General features: G+C 43.7%; 1 protein-coding gene across 1 annotated transcript in view; it reads right to left on the minus strand.

Annotated features, from left to right (window-relative positions):
* Nucleotides 1-703: 703 nt before the first annotated feature.
* HTR1F (5-hydroxytryptamine receptor 1F) overlaps nucleotides 704-18,442 on the minus strand; it is a 29,562-nt gene continuing 11,823 nt past the window's right edge. Inside the window, exons 2-3 of the mRNA XM_019476039.2 lie at nucleotides 14,163-14,305; nucleotides 704-5,276 (exon numbers count right to left, since the gene is read on the minus strand). Coding sequence (XP_019331584.1) covers nucleotides 4,141-5,238 — 1,098 coding nt within the window. The 5' untranslated portion in view covers nucleotides 5,239-5,276; nucleotides 14,163-14,305 and the 3' untranslated portion in view covers nucleotides 704-4,140. The remainder of the gene's footprint in view (nucleotides 5,277-14,162; nucleotides 14,306-18,442) is intronic.

Genomic DNA, 18,442 nt, shown 5'->3' on the forward strand with positions numbered 1-18,442 from the left:
TGGCATATGTTGTGGGTGGGTGAAAGCCAAAGTCTGAATATAGCAGATGCGGGATCATCTGATCAGAACATTTAACCCTTATTTACTCAACAGAGAAATCAAGGTTTCTTTCAGACATTGTCCAGGTGGATAAACATTCTGGGCATATCCCCATGACTGGAAGCATGCATTCCCAGGGACAACTAGCAGCAGCACATATTTGTGCTGCTGCTAATTGTCCCTGGGGAATGCTTCTGCATGTGTGCTCTCATGCACAGCGAGTTGCCCTGGGTGGGATAGGAGAGGCTGGCCGCAGCAGCCTTACCTGGGCTCTTGTAGGTCTCCCAGAGCTCTAGTGGTGGTAATTCAGGCATCTGGAGCTTGGCCAGCAGCCATAGCGTGGCTGTGGATGGCCAGGCTCTGGCTTTTGGTGGCACACACTGCTGCCATGTGCACCACCCTGTTTACTGATGCAGGTTTTTTTGACACCAGGATCTCCTGGTGTCAAAAAACCCACCATACTGCAAATTAGCAATGCGATGAATGCCTGCATGTGCACTGTGTGTGATTTGAAGCACCACAGATGAGTGGTCTGCGGCATCACCAATTACACTTGCACACTCATTTGGACACACTCGATAGATGCAATGATAGCAGTGATGGATGGGGACTGTTTGTGTCATAATGGTGGTACTGAGCTCCATGAGAGAATAAGGAGTGATGAAAGGTAGGCAGGCAGACAATAAAAAAAAAGATGGTCCCACAATCTGCAAGTGCTTTTAATAGAATAATTACTTGCTTGTCAATGTAAACTTGTAGTCACATCTTCCACCATTCAGGTGCTCAACAATGAGCAGATAAAGCTCAGTGAAAACAATACAAAAGAAACCACCCCTGCATCTTGAGAAATGTATAGCAGCTTAATTAGATTCAGAGTATAATACTGTTAACAGTGCAGAAATGACAGCTAATTTCTGTTTATCTACAGATTGTTCCAGTCTTTGAGCCTGATCTATTATATTTAGAAGTGATAGCTTCAGTATCTTTCTCTACAGCAATACCTATTTTTGTCTCAAATTTGCTTTTGCAATGTGTCACCAAACTTCTCACAAGTGGAAATATAACATATTCTACCCCTCAGCAAGCACTATGAAAATGGGTTGAGTAAGGGTACCATACACAACTGCTTGGTTGGCCGAACTCACACTTCTGAGTCAGAAGTTCCTGAGCTCAAATCTCACCCCAAGGTATCTCTTTTGGAGACTGTAGTACCAGGGGAGCATTGGAAGTGACGTCCTTCAGTTGAGATGTTACGGTGAGGTTCATTTACCTTCCTGTGGCAGTCTGTCCTATTAGAAAGTTGGATTCCATGGGACATTTCATAAAAAACAGGTCACAACTGATGTTTCAAGCAATTATTCTCTCCTTCAGTATAATACTCAAAGCTATTGCTGAGGACAGAGTAGCTTCTGAGACTGTGTACACGGTGACTGCAATGGTAGCAAAATGCTTTGGGTTACCATAAGCATGAAGAATATTTATGTACAACCATGTTCTATTCTGGCATGTCTTTGTGTTTTCAAAATCTACTTGTGCTACTGCTAAGCTACAGTAGATGGTGTGGCTAAGCTTTCAGTCGGATTCCCACATGGTTTGGCTGAATCCACAGTAAAGCAAATCTGCAGTTTCTACTGTTGACATTTTTGAATAACATCTCAGTTGGAGGCTGGTGGTAAAGGTAGAACACTGGCTGTAGGTTTCATGTGGCAGAAACAAATAAGTTAAATACATGACAGACCTCAAACCTGATAGTCATTTTGTAAGAAAAGCTTCTTTCATGGTCACTGTCTGAACTGGCACTTAATTGACAAAACAGTGAAAGCTGTTAAAGTTAGGGTTCAGACATGTAGAAAACAGCACTGCTCTCCTTTGGTTACACACAGGATTTTTTACTTAATGTGTGCACAAATTCTGTCTCTGAGGTTTGTTTTTTTTAAAGAAACAAAAACTCAGAGTAGACTTCTAATGAAGAAATATTTTTTAAACCAAGGTCTGTGAAAATGTATTGTACTTCAGGCTTTGGTAAAAGGTGCCCTCTCCTCACCAACCAGGACTCTTTTGGAGGGCAGTGCAACTGCTTGTATCTGACATTGGGGTTCAGAGTAGCCCAGATGCCAGTGACTCGTGTATATAACTGAATGGTTGGCAATGAGCACAGACTAGCAGGCTGGATCCAGACTTGCTGTTGGTGGCACCGTAAACCTCTTTGCAATGCTACAAACCATTTTGCGGTGCCACAAACTGCATGCGCTGCCTGTTAAATCATGCATGGCACTGCTCATTTGCAGGCCTGGGGCAAAATTTGCTATCAGGAGTTTCTGGTAGCGAAAAAAAAAGGGGAGAAAAAAGCAGCACAAAGCACACCAAAGTGGTGTGTGCTGGGACAAACACAGAGGTAGGGAAGTCTCCAAGTCCCCAGTCTCCAAGTGTTGTGGAACCCCTGCACTGAGGCACCCTGCCTGGCTGGGGCACCGTGTGCCTTGAGATGGGAGCAGGCAGCCCTGGGCTGGCTGCTCCCATGTCTCTGCATAACTCAGTGCAGGGGTTCCACTTTAGAGCCCAGGGCTGCCTGCTCCCTCATTTCCGTGTGCCACTTACCAGCTGGCTGGGTCACAGGGTGTCTCAGCATGGGGGCTGTCTGCCAGCTAGCCTCATACTGAGGAACCTGTGCCCCAGCCAGCCCTCTCTGCAGCACATGGAGCAGCGGGACAATTTGTCCAGCTGCAAAGCACATGATCAGAGACACGCACTGCGGTACAAAGTAGGGGCACAAATTTGTGCCGCTATTATTTGTGCTGCTGCAAATGCACACATCTACTCGTGTGGATGCAGCCATAAAGGGTTTAGACAGGCAAACTGGCATATCTTTCCTTGGAAGGTTGTGAACCACCGAACTCTTACTTTTAGAACAGTCGCACAATGGCTTTTAGTCACAGGTCTGCATTTGAATGAGTGGAGCTGGTATGACTGGTAGCTTTGCACAGGTGTTAGTAAATGTTTCCCTGAATATCTAAGAGCCACCTCTGGGTTAGGATTCCTCCCTCAGCCTTCTCTTTCTGGAGCTTGGGTTCCAAAGAGCAGCCCTCCTTGGATTATGTAAGAATTGTGCATGTAGCTGGCATCTAGGGAAGGAAACGGGATAAAAGCTGGCAGGCATCTTGGATGGTCTCTCTCCCTCTTGCTTTTCCTCTCCATGGCCATATGAAATCTGATGCTTAACATAACCACCAATCTCTTCTAAGTGCTGAAACAGTGACTCATAGCCTCTAATATTCTGTGTATTCTACTCCTACAAAGAGCTCTGGCTGTGCTTGTTCATCTTGCTTAGGGAAATATTTGGACTGTGGAGGACACAAAATGCTTGACTTTCATTAAATGCCTGCTCTACGGTGAGGAGTGTACAGGTAGTGCCCCTCCAGGAGCTCCAGGAATATATCTCACAGCAAAGGAAACAGGGAGGTGTCAGGATGACAAGGAGGCAGGGTCCAGTGCTAGAATGCTGCATCTTTGGAAAGCAGGCTGGAGTGGCATGACTTTGTACTGTGGGCCTGATTGAGCCATTACCTTAAAGGTACGATTTTACTGTTCAAAACTGTTGTATGGACCACATTATTCAGGAGTTCTGCTCGGTCAAAACTCCCACTGACGTCTGCCACTTTTTTCACTGAGCAAGGAAATTAGCATTTAACCTTGTAGTTTTAGGTTCTGATTTTGCAAAGACTTAAACTCATTCATAACTTTAAGCATGTGAATAGTTTCACCAAGTTAAGTGGGATTACTACTGTGCTTCAAACTGGACAGGAGCATACATCTTAGCTGGATCAGGGGCACAAATGTATATGGAAGCCCTCCCTTTCCAGCCCAACATTCATCACAAATAACCCATCTTTTTAAAATTTAGACAACATGCACTTCAAGGTGCTACTGGTACAAAAATCATATGCTTAAAATGTAGGTGCAGTCTTAATGCCTTTTCAACACAACATATTTAGTCCTAGTCTTCATAAATGTGTACACACGCACGTGTGTGTATATACACAGACACACACACACACACACAAAAATCAGTTTGCAGGTTCAATATAATAAGAACAAACACACTCAAAGGTATTGCCTACATCGCACAAGCTTCTGAAATGCTTTCTTAAAGTCTTCATTAAAGATTGTGTAGATCAATGGGTTAATTAGAGAATTGATGTATCCCAGCCATGCCAGGAAATTAGACATGTCTTCTGAAATGTGACATCTCTCACAGGTGTTAACAACTACTTCTTTTACAAAAAAGGGGAGCCAGCAGATCACAAATGCACCCAAAATCAAGCCCAGGGTGGTTGCTGCCTTCCTCTCTCTTGTGCTAGAGATTCTTTGTTTTTTCCAGGCTTTATCTTGTTTGGATTCAGACTTGGGGCTTCGTAACGAGATATTAATTTTATCACAGTCCAAGGGATCAGATGACTTATCAACTGTGCATGGTGTTGAAGCCAATTTGGTGCTTCTCTCACCCGCCTCCAAGAGGACTTGTCCATTTACCTCCTCCCTTACAATCCGGCTGACGCTTCTTCTGTGAAATGTCTTTGCTGCTTTGTATATTTTGTAATAAAGGATCAGAATCAATGCCAGGGGGATGTAAAATGCTCCAAATGTGGAATAAATGGTAAAAACTATGTGGTCATGTTTGATGATGCATTCATCATCCCTGCTAGTTGTCTGATGTCGCCAAAACAGAGGAGGCATAGAGATAAAAATGGATATGATCCACACCACTGCAATCATGATGCCAGCGTGTTTAGGTGTCCTTTTCCTGGCATACTCCACAGCATCTGTGATTGCTCGGTACCGATCCAAAGCAATAGCTGAAAGATGCAGGATGGAACACGTGCAGCATGTAATGTCAACACTCAACCAAATGTCACATACCACCTGCCCCATAATCCAGGTCTCCTTTACAATATATACAATGCTGAAGGGCATTACTAAAACTGCAACTAGAAAATCAGTCACTGCAAGGGAGCAGATTAAATAGTTGGCAGGGTGATGGAGTTTCCTTGTCACAATTATTGCAGTCATCACTAGAGAATTGATGGCAGTTGTCATTAGTGCAAGCACAGACAGAGTAATTGAAACAACAATCTTGGATGTCATTCTTTTAAATAGTTCTTCTGAAGTATAGTTTTGTTCAGTTGAATTTATTAAATCCATGTTTCCTTTTAAAGGTGATCTCTATCCAAAGACAGTACCTGTAGAAAAGTAAACACACTTTAGAAAATGTGCTGTAAGTCTCCAGGAAGGCCTCTCATTTTGTCCTCAGAATAGGCCAGGGGCAAAATTTTCTAAGGCACTTACGTTCCATTGTCCAAGTGGATTTAATAGCTTGCCTAGTCTACAAGTGGAGTTGTTTCTGACCCCTTTCTGTTTAATTTAACCAACTTTGAAAACCCACTTTAGTTTGGATTAAACTATCAAGGCAAAGAAGCTAAACAGAAACAAGATGTTCCTTTGTTATGGAAACCTCTGAAATCCTGAGGAATTAAGGCTGCCACTCACAGGTCGTCTGGCTCATGGGAAGCCCCTCAGTCTGGATCCAGCCCACAAACCTCGCAGCCCAATGTGGCCTGCAGGACCCAATTAGTTTGACATCCCTGACTTAAATGAAAACTTCCGAAATTTTGAAAACTTGAGTCAGTAGTTGAAGCAAGTTTAAGAATAATTTACTTTGCTAAAGTTCCTCTACCCATGTCCCAGTTGTATGCCAACTGATCCCTGTTTATTTTTATGTGAGGATAAATATAATGCAGATATAAAACTTTTTTTTTAAACAGGATGTAAATGTTATCATGAGATGACTTACATTACCATGGAAGACAATGAATACAAGCAATGCTTGCACATCTGGAGAGCTTAATTAAAGCATTATTTTGGGGGAGGGGAGGAAAACTAAAAATGATGCTATTTTCATTTTATTTTGGAGTCTATGTATTGCTTAATTTCAGCACTGTGCTTTAGGGTCTGCCATGAAAAAGTAAACAATCCAAAATCAATAGACTATATAAAACATTGCTATGATGCCGTTGCTTCCAAAGAGAAACACAAACTGAACAGAAATGGGACTTGATAGTAGTTTATCTCTACGTCGGGGAATACATCAAGGCCTCAGCGAACAGCTGTTCACCAGGGCACCCTTGGGGAAAACCAGGAGTAATGGCCACAAACTCCAAGGAAGGCCATTTCAGGCTTAACACTAGGAAAAACTTCTTTGCAGTCATGGTGTCCAGACTGTGGAATAAACTCCCTCCAGAGGTGGTGTAATTGCCTACCCTGGAAATCTTTAAGAGGAGACTGGACGGTCACCTTGCTGGGGTCACCTGACCCCAGCTGTCTTTCCTGCCTAGTGCAGCAGGGCTGAACCTGATGATCTTCCAAGGTCCCTTCCAGCCCCTTACAGTCTATGAATCTATGAAAATGATTCAATTTGTGCTGTAGATGGCAGTTCCTAGCATAAACTTCTTACCTCACTATGGTTCCCATTATGGTTTTATGGACGCAGGAAATGGGGAGATACAGCATTTGGGCTATACAATACATTATAAAATAACTTAAATATGTGATTGTACCCTTTCAAGACAGATTTCTGTATTCTTTACAAATTTCTTTACCCGTGTTTTCATGAGAGAGTCTGATGCCTTGATGTGAGTAAAGTCTGCAGACATAAACCCTATGTATGATGTTCTCATTATCCAACTCTGGAATAACGTGAACTGTTTTTCTATTATGTGCCATGGGTTATGGGAAGAGGAGGAGAACTTAAAAAAAAAAGAAAAAGCAAAACAAACTGTTCACTGGCATATTTAATTTGTACTAAACTGTGCTGTGAGTGGCTAGTAAAAATGAGAGGAAATGTCACCTCTGATTTTTCATATACTAAATTCAACATCAAATCACTAGCTCAATCCAATAATCTATTTTGGGCATACCTAATATATTATGGTATTAGAGTTATTTATGTACATGTAAACCTTTCCCTTCCTGTGCTTGTATAAAATGCAATAAACTCTGAACAGATTATTGGTATATATATGAATAGTTTATATTTTAAACACAACAATTCATCTCTCTTTTATATAAAAATAAACTAATATATTTTAGGCTCGCTTAAAGTAATTCCTTAACAATTATTGCTTGTTTCAGAAAGTTTTAGATAGGAAATACTTTTTTAAAGTCACCAATTGTCTTTTATAGATAGAATAAATTCACTTAATTTCTGGAGAACTATTAGTTGAACATTCAACCCCTGCTGAATGTAATTTTAGGAAATACAGTGAGGGATCAGTTCATTGAGAGAGACTTTTTTTTTTATGATGTCTACCAGTTCATCTTACCTTGGACACAGTACTCAGTATGGTTAATTATCTTATAAAATTTCAGAGTCCTTGGATATTACTGCTTAATTACAAGCTAAGAGAAAGCAATTTGGAGGTAATGAAACCTGATTAATTGCTTTTGAAAGGTAGGGCACTCTTTTGTAGGAGCCACTGGTAAGAAACCATATCTTCGTGTAAGCAAAATGGCATAGCTAGATTCACAGAAATGTTGTGTGGTTGAGGAGGGCCCTTAGACAGCAGGCTGTGAATACTTCAGGCAAGGTTTGTGTGGTAACGTGCTGGAGGTACTTCACAGAAGCCAAATGGCAGCATAAGGCTTTCTTATTAATACAGCTCTGGGGCTATTTCTCCACTGGTCTGAGTTTTCACAGGTTCATGTTGCTAGTGTGCCAGCCCCAGCACCAGAAACTGACACAAGAAACAGGGTAAATTGCCACTTTCATACAGAAAAATCATGGGGTTTAGGGTCGCAAGGCAGCGGGACAAAGAGAGGGAACAGGTAAAAGATAAAGGAACATCAACAACACTGTCAGCACCTTAATTTTCACCCCACACCGCCAGAGCTGTTCTTAAACAAGCCTTTAGTCCCAGAGCACTCTGAGTCCAGCTTCTTCAGGCCACACAGTCCTGGTTGACCCAGCTAGTGGGACCGAAGCTCCACTGTGCACTCCTCCTAGGTAGGGCTGGCTGGGCTCCTTGTGCAGGGGTTGCAAACACTGACTTCTTCCTCTCGCTTAGGCTGCAAGCTCCCTCTCCTCCTCTCTTCCTTTTCCTTTTTCCCCTGCACTCCTCTCCCCCAAATCCCTGGGGAATTCTGGGAGTTTTTGCCCAAATTAGCAGTCACTGCAACTCTACAGCCTGCACCCTGGTCCCATCTGCTGTTGCACGCATTACTTATTATACTAGTTTCCAGGGATGCTATAATATTCCTTCTCATTTATTCATGCCATGCAGATAAGTGCTTGGGAGCCTTCTCTTCATGGGATAGAGCTTCAGCTGGACTAAAGTTTGGCGTTTTCCAATATCCTTCCAGAAGTCAAACCTCACATTCATACAAAGAGGTTTATAAAGTCGCTATCTTTTGGCACACCAAAACAAAGCTTCCTTTGAAGATCCATCAGTACAAAACTGAACTGGTCAGTAGATAGCCCAAGTTAAGTGAGTAGTGAGCCAGCTGGTTTAGAAGGAGGCAGTACTCTGGCAGCGAACGACATTTGCCTTTTAACTCAGGGTTTTTTTCAAGTTGGGGAGCTGCCCACCTTCCCATGCCTATTTGGGGTGGATATATGGGAACTATGAAGCTTGTTACAGACAAGGTTGGCTGGCTTTCCATGCCTCATAGGATGTCAGCCTGTCAAGTCAAAGGATTTGCTGCAGTTTTGGATAGCAAGGAGACTGAATTATAGGTGTGCAGCAAGGCAAGCCATGCAATGTGACAATTTAGGTTTGCTGTTCCTTTTTTCTCATTTTGGGCACCTTCAGGAGTCCATTAACTTTGGATATCAACCTACAAGTTTTGGCCATGGTTTATGGAGGTTGGGTTCTGGGTTCATTAATTGCTTACTGAGGTCAGAAGCCAAACTTCCATTAAGGCCTTGGTGGAAAAAGGCACTGGATTAGGATACAAGAGATCTGGGCTCTACCACAGGCTTCCTCTCTGAATTTGGACAGGTAAGAAGGTAAGAATGATTCTGTGCTTCCATTCAGCCTCTGTTAAATGGCGATGACAAAGCTTCCCTTCTCTGACCTTTGTCTATTCACATAGCCCCACTGCCCTGAAAAGTTTATAGTCTCTGTGTATGGTATAGTTTCTAGTGCAATGAGGTTGTAATCTCAGTAGGCAGCTACAGCTGCTCTGGTAATACTGGATGTGGGACTAAATTCACACTACCATGTTACCCAGGGTATTCCCTTTGGAGCAAATAGTCCATTTCAATCCTTCAATCTGAGTAGAATTCACTATAGTGCAAAGGGTCTGTATGGGGCCCTTTGTATGCCTTTAAGGCAGGAACAGACCCTTAGGCGAAGTACAGACATTTCACTTTTCCTGGTATAAGTGATTGGAAATCAGTTTATACTTGTAACAGAACAGAAGTTCAGCACACATAGACTGGTTTAAAGATGGCAGACCCCGGTCTAAGATTTGCCCCCCCCCCCCCCCAGCTAAAGGACAAATGCATGTTCTGTTTGCTACCAGTCTAAACTAAGCCTCTTACAGAAAATGGCATAACTTTAGAGTGATTCTGCCTTGGGCTTTTTGAATTTCTGTACCCCAGCCTTACAGAATAAACAACGCACCATATGGGCCATCTCATCTGGGGAAAATTTCATGTTTTAGATGAAGTGAAACAAACCAACTGCATTCACCCTAGGCTGAGAAGGCTACAGGGCCAATCAAATTACAAACTGAATACTCCTACAGAAGCTCTTAAAATCCAACCTTTATGTAGGTTTTACAAAAGGCAAACTTGGTACCAAACACAAAGTTATTTTGATTGCTGTATAAAAAGGGGCCTGGGAACTTTTAATGCTTTGTACTGGGCTTAACAGTTATGTTCATGCCTGTACCATGCCTGCAAATGACCTGGCTGGCACTGTGTATCACTTGGCCATGGAAGCTAGTGTCTAGGCTTGTTTGTGGAAAATAAATCTGGCTGAGTTTTGTTACTTAGAACCAAAGCCTGTGGTCTCTTCCTTGGAATAATGAGCTCGTTAGGGACACTGCACCACAGATGGTATCCTGATGGTGCGAGGAAGCCTGACATGACCGGTAACACCTAACCCCTGAACAACACTCACAGAGTTGGATAACAATGATGAGAGAGATCTACAGCAGTCAGCAGGTATTCATTAATTTAATGGTACTGCTCATAGCATAAAGAGGTTGTTTTTTCACAAATGAGGAATTATGTTGCCCGTTTAAGGGTAATAGGATAATACAAACGGGCAGTAGCAATTCTCTGAAGGACTTACAGTACTGGTCACAGACTGTTGCACTGAATTACAGTGCTAATTCAGCATAACTTCAAAAATGTCATGTAGTTCTGTAACGTTCCACAATAAACATTAATGCACTAATGTATTCTATGAAACTGTTATTAAAATAGGATCTGCCAGTTCAATTGATCCAGCTAACCATTTGGCTTCTGCCACTTAATCAGAGCCCCTGCCAACCTTACTTAAAAGGGAGGAGAAAAGGAGACTGTCTAGCTAAGAACATCCTTGTTTAAATCTGCTGTTACCCTGGATACTTATATTACTGTGCTGAAGCACTTCTAAGCATTAGATTTTTTTTTTCTCACAAGAAACAGCATTTTAGCATGGTATGAAGGCAGGTACCATCTCTTACTGTATGAGTACATATGTTTTATCATACTGGCTAGGATACTAATCAGAGAGAATGAGTGATGTGTTAACTGATGTGACATATTGAAGCTGTATTCTGGCAATCAAAAGAAGAGAGAACCCTTCAGACATTCTCAGTTTTGTGAGTTTTGAGGGTTTTTTTGCAGAAATATCTGTTTGTATTTGATATATATACTTTAAAAAATCCCCCTTCTGTTCAGTCTGCTGATTGTAGGCATATATGTTTATCCTTGTAACTCTGGAAAAAGGAGCTCTTCACTGCCTTGGAACAAATAAAGTCCAGGGGTGTAAAGACTGGCTGCTTGGTATGCACACCTCTTGGACGGCTCTCAGGGTTGCAGATCTGGGTTGAACTCTAAGCTGTAAGTTTATTTTTCACTGCTGAATTACTTAATTTCCCTATTACAAACCTACTACATTTCCCTATTACAAACTGACTACATTTTCCCCCTGATGGCATTCTCTCCTAGCTCCCCAGTACTGTAAAGCTGAGGTACAAAGGCTGAGGCCAAAACTTTACACCCCATTTTCCCACCTTTTCTGTAAGGGGAATGTTAAGATGAGTGAGGCATGGAGTGTAGAGTGTATCAGTGATCTTGGGCTGGTGGAACAGTCCTTTTAGGAGACAGGTATAAATTTCAGCAACTGAGCAGTCTCTGGACCAGAGGAGCTAAAAAGTGGAGTTAGACTCTACCCCCATCCCCTACACACACATACAACATATGCCAGGGCCTGGCACAGCTGTGGATCAAGGCACTGTGTCTCTTGTAAAGCACTGTGTACGTTTGTGACTTTGCAACAGTAGTGTCAAAAGGGGAAAAAAAAATTTCAGATAGAGCAGGTAATAAAAACCATGCCTGCATTCCTTAGTGGGTGAACTCCAAAATGCTTGGAAGTGGAACAAAATTTAAACTGCAAATAGAAATCATTGCTGATGCTGCTAAGCTCTGTGGCAAAGAGATCTCTTCGCATTTAATGAAACTGCAAGAGACTTGTAGTGCCTGGTGGCAGGGGATAGAGCACTGCATTGCAGTCTGACAAGTCTGACATTTCACCCTGTCAACTTAAATGCTGCTGGCTTATTTTTTCTAAGCAAGACAATTTGTCACGAGCAGAATTGAGAGCAATCACCAGCAGCAATGAGGATTTTCTTTTTCCTAATGGTATCATATTGTTGAGTTAGATACAGCTTGAGGAGTTAAGTGTGTTTCAACTAACAACAAGCTTCCTGTTTTTGTGCTGCATGTGGTGCTTGCATATGTTTCTTGTGCCAGGTACAGATCTTACACATAAGCCAGTCTAAGTGATTGGAAATCCATCTATATCTGTAACTTACAGAAGCTCAGTGCACAAAATCTTAAAAATGGTGGAATCTGGTCTAAGATAGACTTGGTTCGATGTACATTCAAACCTAATTGATTTAGGTTAGACTGGTGATTCAAACCTCTATACCAGATCCCCTATCAATTCCAGATAGATTCGCTATCCTCAAGCATGCCAGCCTCCTTTGTGATCCCACCCCTACAGGGAGGCACATTAGCATTCAGCTTGCACTTGGGGCCAAGCGTCCAGTAGGCCCCACCCCTGAGCTCTCCCAGACCAAGCTGGCACAGACCCTCTTCCCAGCTCTGCTTCCTGCCTCCAGCCATCTGACAGCTGCAGGCAGGCAGGTGGGGGCATTTGTGTGCCTTGCACGAGTCTCAGGACCTGATTATCCACATCCCACCAACCCACATCCCCAGGCCGTGCCTCCACACCCAATCATGAAGCACCCCACGATGTATATACACACCTGACACTGAGCCCAGGAAACCCCTGCACTCAGGCGCAGCTCCATGGAGTCCAACACTGACTCTTGCATCTAGAGCCTGACCTTGGCTTCTGCACACCCAGCCAGGGACCCCGGTGCCCCTGTGCTTGGGCACAGCCTTATAGAGCCTGACCCTGGCTTCCACACACCACATCTCAGTGGCCAAAGCCAGGCACCCTGCCCCCCAGACCCCAGCATGGACCTTCCCCCGTGCCAGCATGGGCCAGTGTGGGCAGTCCGCCTCTGGTTGGTTGGGGCTGTGGAGGGCAGACCATCAGGACTGGGCCTGCATGGAGGTAACCCTGTCACCTCTGCAATTCGGCCACTGCTGGCAGGTATGTAGCCATGGGCACCTGGGGTGTTGCAAGGCTTTTTTGCCCCATAGCTACAGGGTCCTGGAGTACTGGGAGAGCAGGGGGGCATGGGGGCATGCTTGCCCACACCTGGCAGCCAATCAGGGGTGACCTGGGCACTTGGCTGTGCTCAGCAGTCTCTGGCAGCCCACAGGGCATGCTGGGAGGCAAGCAGGAGCATCCCCAACATTCAGGCCTCAGCCAGTGCAGGCAGCCTGTGTGCCCCCACAACGGGTGAATGTATACACTGTTTTCTACCAATCTAACTTAGGCTGCTTACTGAAAATCGGATGACTATAATTTTCAATTCTGCCTTGGGCTTTCTAAACGTCTGTATTTACCTTTGATGTAGTATGTCTTCGCTAACACGACAGGGACATTTTTAAGGTAGGAAAAGCAAAATGAGAGCATGTAAGGACGTGTAATCTGATGATTTTTTTTAAGATACAATTTTGAAGCATGCAGTGAAGCTGGATCCAACTTTAAATCCCCCTTTATTTGCCCAGAAAGAGTATATAGATTTGTATAGACTTGCTGTTCTAAGGCTTTGCTATTTCTGGTTTCAGTATTTCATCCAATGAGCCCTGTATGCTGTAGATTCTGGTGGCAAAAAATCACTGGCCAGTTTGAAGGATAGTTCGAAAACAGTTTGGGGCATATAGCTGAGCCTCAGCTAACCTGAATTACTTATCCTTTCACCTGGTAAAAATGGATCCATTGTGGCCTTTTAGACATATACACTGAAAATAACTAAACCCTCATATGTATCAGCTTAATTAATGTCAACTAACGGTAATACAACATTCCTTTTAAAGCCACCTCTCAGGAAAAGATTAAGTAAACTGACTTTTACATTATGTTGCAAAGTCTATGTACCCTGAAAGGGGAAAACTCCAAAATTCCCTGAGACTGCTAATCTTTCAGCCAGAGATAAAGACATCCAGTGGATATTGGCTTGAGCACCCCAGATTTGGGATGCTAGGGAAAGGCACAGAAAAGTGCCTTTCTCAGTTCAATAGTGGTGTGTATTATATGTATAATATTTTTTCAGACTTTTTTTCTTTGTTACTGCACTATAAACCTACATAACTAAGGAACAAGACCCTACCACTGTGCACTGGGTACATACAGTAAAAATGCATTTCCAACTGAAACCCTGTCTTTCAGCTAATAGAAGAAAATAGAGGAGCAGTCACAAATGACCAATAAACCCACCTTTATGTTCTACAGAAGCTGTGAGGACTGTGGAGTGATGTAGTCCTGCCTGTGGTTTCATTGTCTCCCCTCAGACATGTTCATATTCAGTCTGCCATTTCACGAGGGGTTAGTATATAGAGATTACTGATGGTTCCATATTTCTGTTAAAAAGAAAAAGAGAAAACCTCCAAATGAGTGACTTACAACTGTGTACAGCAGGCACTTCAACTCTTTCATTGTGTGCCTAGCCTCTTAATGACTGTCTACAGGGCAAACCAAAGGTGTGACTGAAGTTCAAAAAATCATAGCGAATCGTAGAGAAACAGGGCTGGAAGAGACCTCCAGAGGTCATCTAGTCCAACCCCCTGCCTGAGGCAGGTTCCTCCCTATCCATACCATCCTATACAAATCCATTGTCAGACCTCTTAGCAAAACTATAAAGTCACCCCAGACACTAAAACAAGGTGAAGCACCCTAATCTGACACAGGTAAAGCAGGGGCGGCATAGCGGCCAATAACATGTCACTACAAAGGTTGTTAAAAAATGTTCAAGAGATCCAAGGAAGAGGACCATGCACCCCTGCTTTTTTTTTTTACTGCCCACACAGTCCGTACTAATGTGAGCATAAAGTAAAATTCCTTCCTGACCCCCAAATATAGCAATCAATCTGGCCCTGAAAGGAGGGGCAAGATCCTTTATCCAGGAACCTCAAAGCTTAATTCCCAGCAGAAGTCTCAGTCAAACTCTCCAGCCTTGGCTACAGCCAACCCTCAGTACTTCTGAGAAAGGCTTAAAAAACATCCCAATACATGTAGCAGCAGGATGGGAAAAATTCCCTCCCAGCCCCATGTGTAGCCAGCAAAGCCCAAAAGCATGGAAAATATCCATAAAAGAATACAGGCATTGCTCCATCTAGATCAGGGGTGCTTGAGCTCCGGCCCACCAGCCAAATGCAGCCCACAGAGCCTTGGAATATGGCCTACAGGGATACCTATGGGTTGGGAAATGTGGTGGCAAGGGGAGTAGTGACAGTAGTGCCAACACTCCCCGCTGCCAAAATTCTAAGCCCCATGGGCCAGGTCTAAGCTGGGCCATGAGACCTCTTCCTTCCAGGCCACCTGCTTGTGGCCAGGCTGGGCTAAGCAGTATCCCTTTCCTCCCCCAGGGCCAGGCCATGCCCCCTCCCCCTGCACAGCTGGCTTGGGCCAGGCCACATCCCCTTTCCATTCCTCTTCCCTCTGTGGGGTCAGGTTATGCTCATTTCTCTCCACACAGCCAGGCTGGGGCTGAGCAACGCCATGCCCCTTCACCCCATATGGCTGGCTTGGGGCCAGGTCATGGCTCCTCACTCCCCCATAGGGTGAGGATGAGGCCAACCTAAGCCCTCTTCTACCAGGTGACTGTGATGGCTAGAAAATTATATGTAGAAGTTTGCTGTTAGGAACTGGCTCATAGGTAAAATAGATACTGTATTGGAACAATGGTTTAGGAGAATGGCAAGGGTTGATTGATTTCTAAAAGCCTGTTTGTCACAGTTTCACAGCCTTCAGGGAAGACAGGGTATTTGAGGCCAATGGATATACATGTCCTGGGAGATTGAAAACACCCACATTTTATTTTCATAATACAGCTAGGCCTGGTTCCAGGGCTATAGTACACACTTGTAAAAACCTTTGGGATTTCCGGTTTCAAATGAAATGACCAAATTAAGGTGTGTGCATGTGATAGGTTTATGAAAATAAAGTTTTGGCTGACAAAACAGAACATGGACACTATGATGACCACAGGAAGACCAATCAACGATGCCCAAAGATGAAGAGTCATTGGAAGAGAAAGAATACAAAAGGAGGAGTTTTCAAAACAGCAGATTGGCAGTTGGCATTGGCCTCCGACCCCCAAGGTTGCTGACATCAGACATTCAAGCAAAGATCCTCAAGGTGGCATTTGTGTAGCGAGCGGTGCATCCAGCCGGCTTGTGTATATTCTGGGCACTGGGGAATTTGGGTAATGTATGTTGTAATCATCTTGCTTACTTTGTTTGCATTGCTCTTATTTCCTATTACTGTGTATCAATAAAATTTGCCTATTATCAACTGGAGGAGTTGTAGTGACTCTGAAAATTGTGCTTGCCCAGAGCAAGGTATTGTGGCTGGGTTGTGAATCCAGTGCCAACAGTTGTATTCGAGGCCAAGCTACCTCTCTCCCCACTCTGCACAGCCAAAACCAATCTAGATAATTCGTAACCAATATCTGTCCAACCTATTCCTGAGCACCTCCAATCATGGAGAGTCCACAACTTCTCTAGGCCGTCTATTCCACTGCCTCACTGTTCTAACCACAAACAAGTTTTTCCTGAAATTCAATGTAAATGTACTTGGCTGCAACTTCAAGCCGTTGCTTGGTGTCTTGTTCTCTTCAGCAAGAGGGAAAACGTTTTTTTTTTCCTCTTTATGGTAGCCCTTCAGGTATTTGAAGACTGCTATCATGTCCCCTTTTAACCACCTTTTCCATTAGTTGAGCATGCCTATTTCTTTTAACTCCTCCCTGAATAGCTTGCTTTCCAGGCCCTTTATTATATTTGTCATCCACTTCTGGACCCTTTCCAGCTTCCCATACCTTTTTTCAAATGTAGAGCCCAAAACTGAACATAGTGCTCTAGATGAAGCCTAACCAGTACTGAGTAGTGTTTCTATTGATGCATCCCAAAACTGCATTCACCTTTTGTGTGGCTGCATCACATTGCAGATTTATATTGCGTCTGTGATTTACCAACACTCCCAGATCCTTCTCTATAGTGCCAGCATCCAGCTAGGTGTCACCCATTTTGCATTAATATTTTGGATTATTCTTCCGGAGTTGCAGGGCGTTGCATTTGTCAGGACTTCATCATGTCAGCTCTAGCCCAACAAAGTTAGCCCAGCAAAGTTTCCAAAGTTAAGATCCTCCTTAACTGTACTCCTGTCTTCCAATGTGTTTGTGCACCTTCCCAGTTCAGTGTTGCATGAAAATTTGCCTAAAAAACTCTCAATTTCAGAATTCAAATAATTGAGAAATATGTTGAACAGCAAGTGGCCCTATGGGACTCCATTCAAAACCTCCTGCCATGGATCCATTTATAGTTACCTTTTGCTTGTGACTATTGAGCCAGTTGTTTATTCACCTTATAGTAGTTTTGTCTAGCACACATTTCTCCAATCTGTTTATGTGAAAGTTATGTGGGACCTCATTAAAAGCCTTGCTGAAGTGAAGTCCAGATACATTATGTCACAGTATTCCCTTCATCCACCCAAGTAGTTACTTTGTCAAAGAAGGAGACCAAGTTTGTTTGTCATGATTTGATGTAAATCCATGCTGAGGGCTTGTCATCAGCCTTCCCACCTCCAGATGCTTGCAAATATACTTGTTTAGAATATGCTTTAGTAACTCTTGTACCGAGATGAGGCTAACTTGTCTGTAGTTCCCAGGTCCTTCTTTTTGCCTTCCTTAAAGAGGGGCACCATACTGGCCCTTTCCCAACCCTCTGGTACCTTACCCCATTATTTTGCAAATATTATTATTGCCAAAGGTTATGCGATCACCTCTGCCTTCAATACTGTGGAATGGAATGTATCAGGTTCCACTGACCTGAATTCACTCAGATCCCTCAAGAGTTCTCTGAATGTTCCTGTTGCTATCTCATACTTCAGCTTGTCCCCTTCCTAATCCAAATAATCTTTATTAGGTGGTTGTGTAGCAGGGGCCCCCAACCCCTGCTACATACTAGATAGGATACCAGCACTGGAAGGCTGCAATTAAGTAGGCAGCTGGGCAGGAGCTATCTGCAGAAAAACAAGCAGTCATGGAAAACCCGGAGGAGTATAGGGCAGCAGGGTGGCTACAGGTCGGTAGATTAAGCCACAACACCTGAGGGCAGGCCTGGTACTGGGATAATTAGGAACCCCTTGCCAAGGAGAAGGCCACATGATTCAAAAGGGGGTGGAGCCCAGCCTACTAAAAGCTCAAACAGCAAGCTCAATTTGGTCCTGACTCCTGTTAAGACTCTAACTTCTACTGATCTGGGTGGCAAAAGGGGTATTCAGGTAACATGGGTAAGTAGGGAAGCTATAAGAGCTAGTAGCTCCTAGGCAGATGTTTGCTTGCACTGTGGGAGACTCAGAAGGAGGTTTTGATTGATTTGTAGCTGCCAGAGTCCTGGAGGACTCAGTGTGGCTGAAAGGGATGGCTAGGAAGCCACACTGGGTGCCTGAGTTACAGGCTGAGGAAGCAACATCTGTTAAGTCAAGGACTCAAGGGGCTG

This window comes from Alligator mississippiensis, chromosome 1, assembly GCF_030867095.1.
Source record: "Alligator mississippiensis isolate rAllMis1 chromosome 1, rAllMis1, whole genome shotgun sequence".
In the NCBI taxonomy this organism is placed as follows: domain Eukaryota; kingdom Metazoa; phylum Chordata; order Crocodylia; family Alligatoridae; genus Alligator; species Alligator mississippiensis.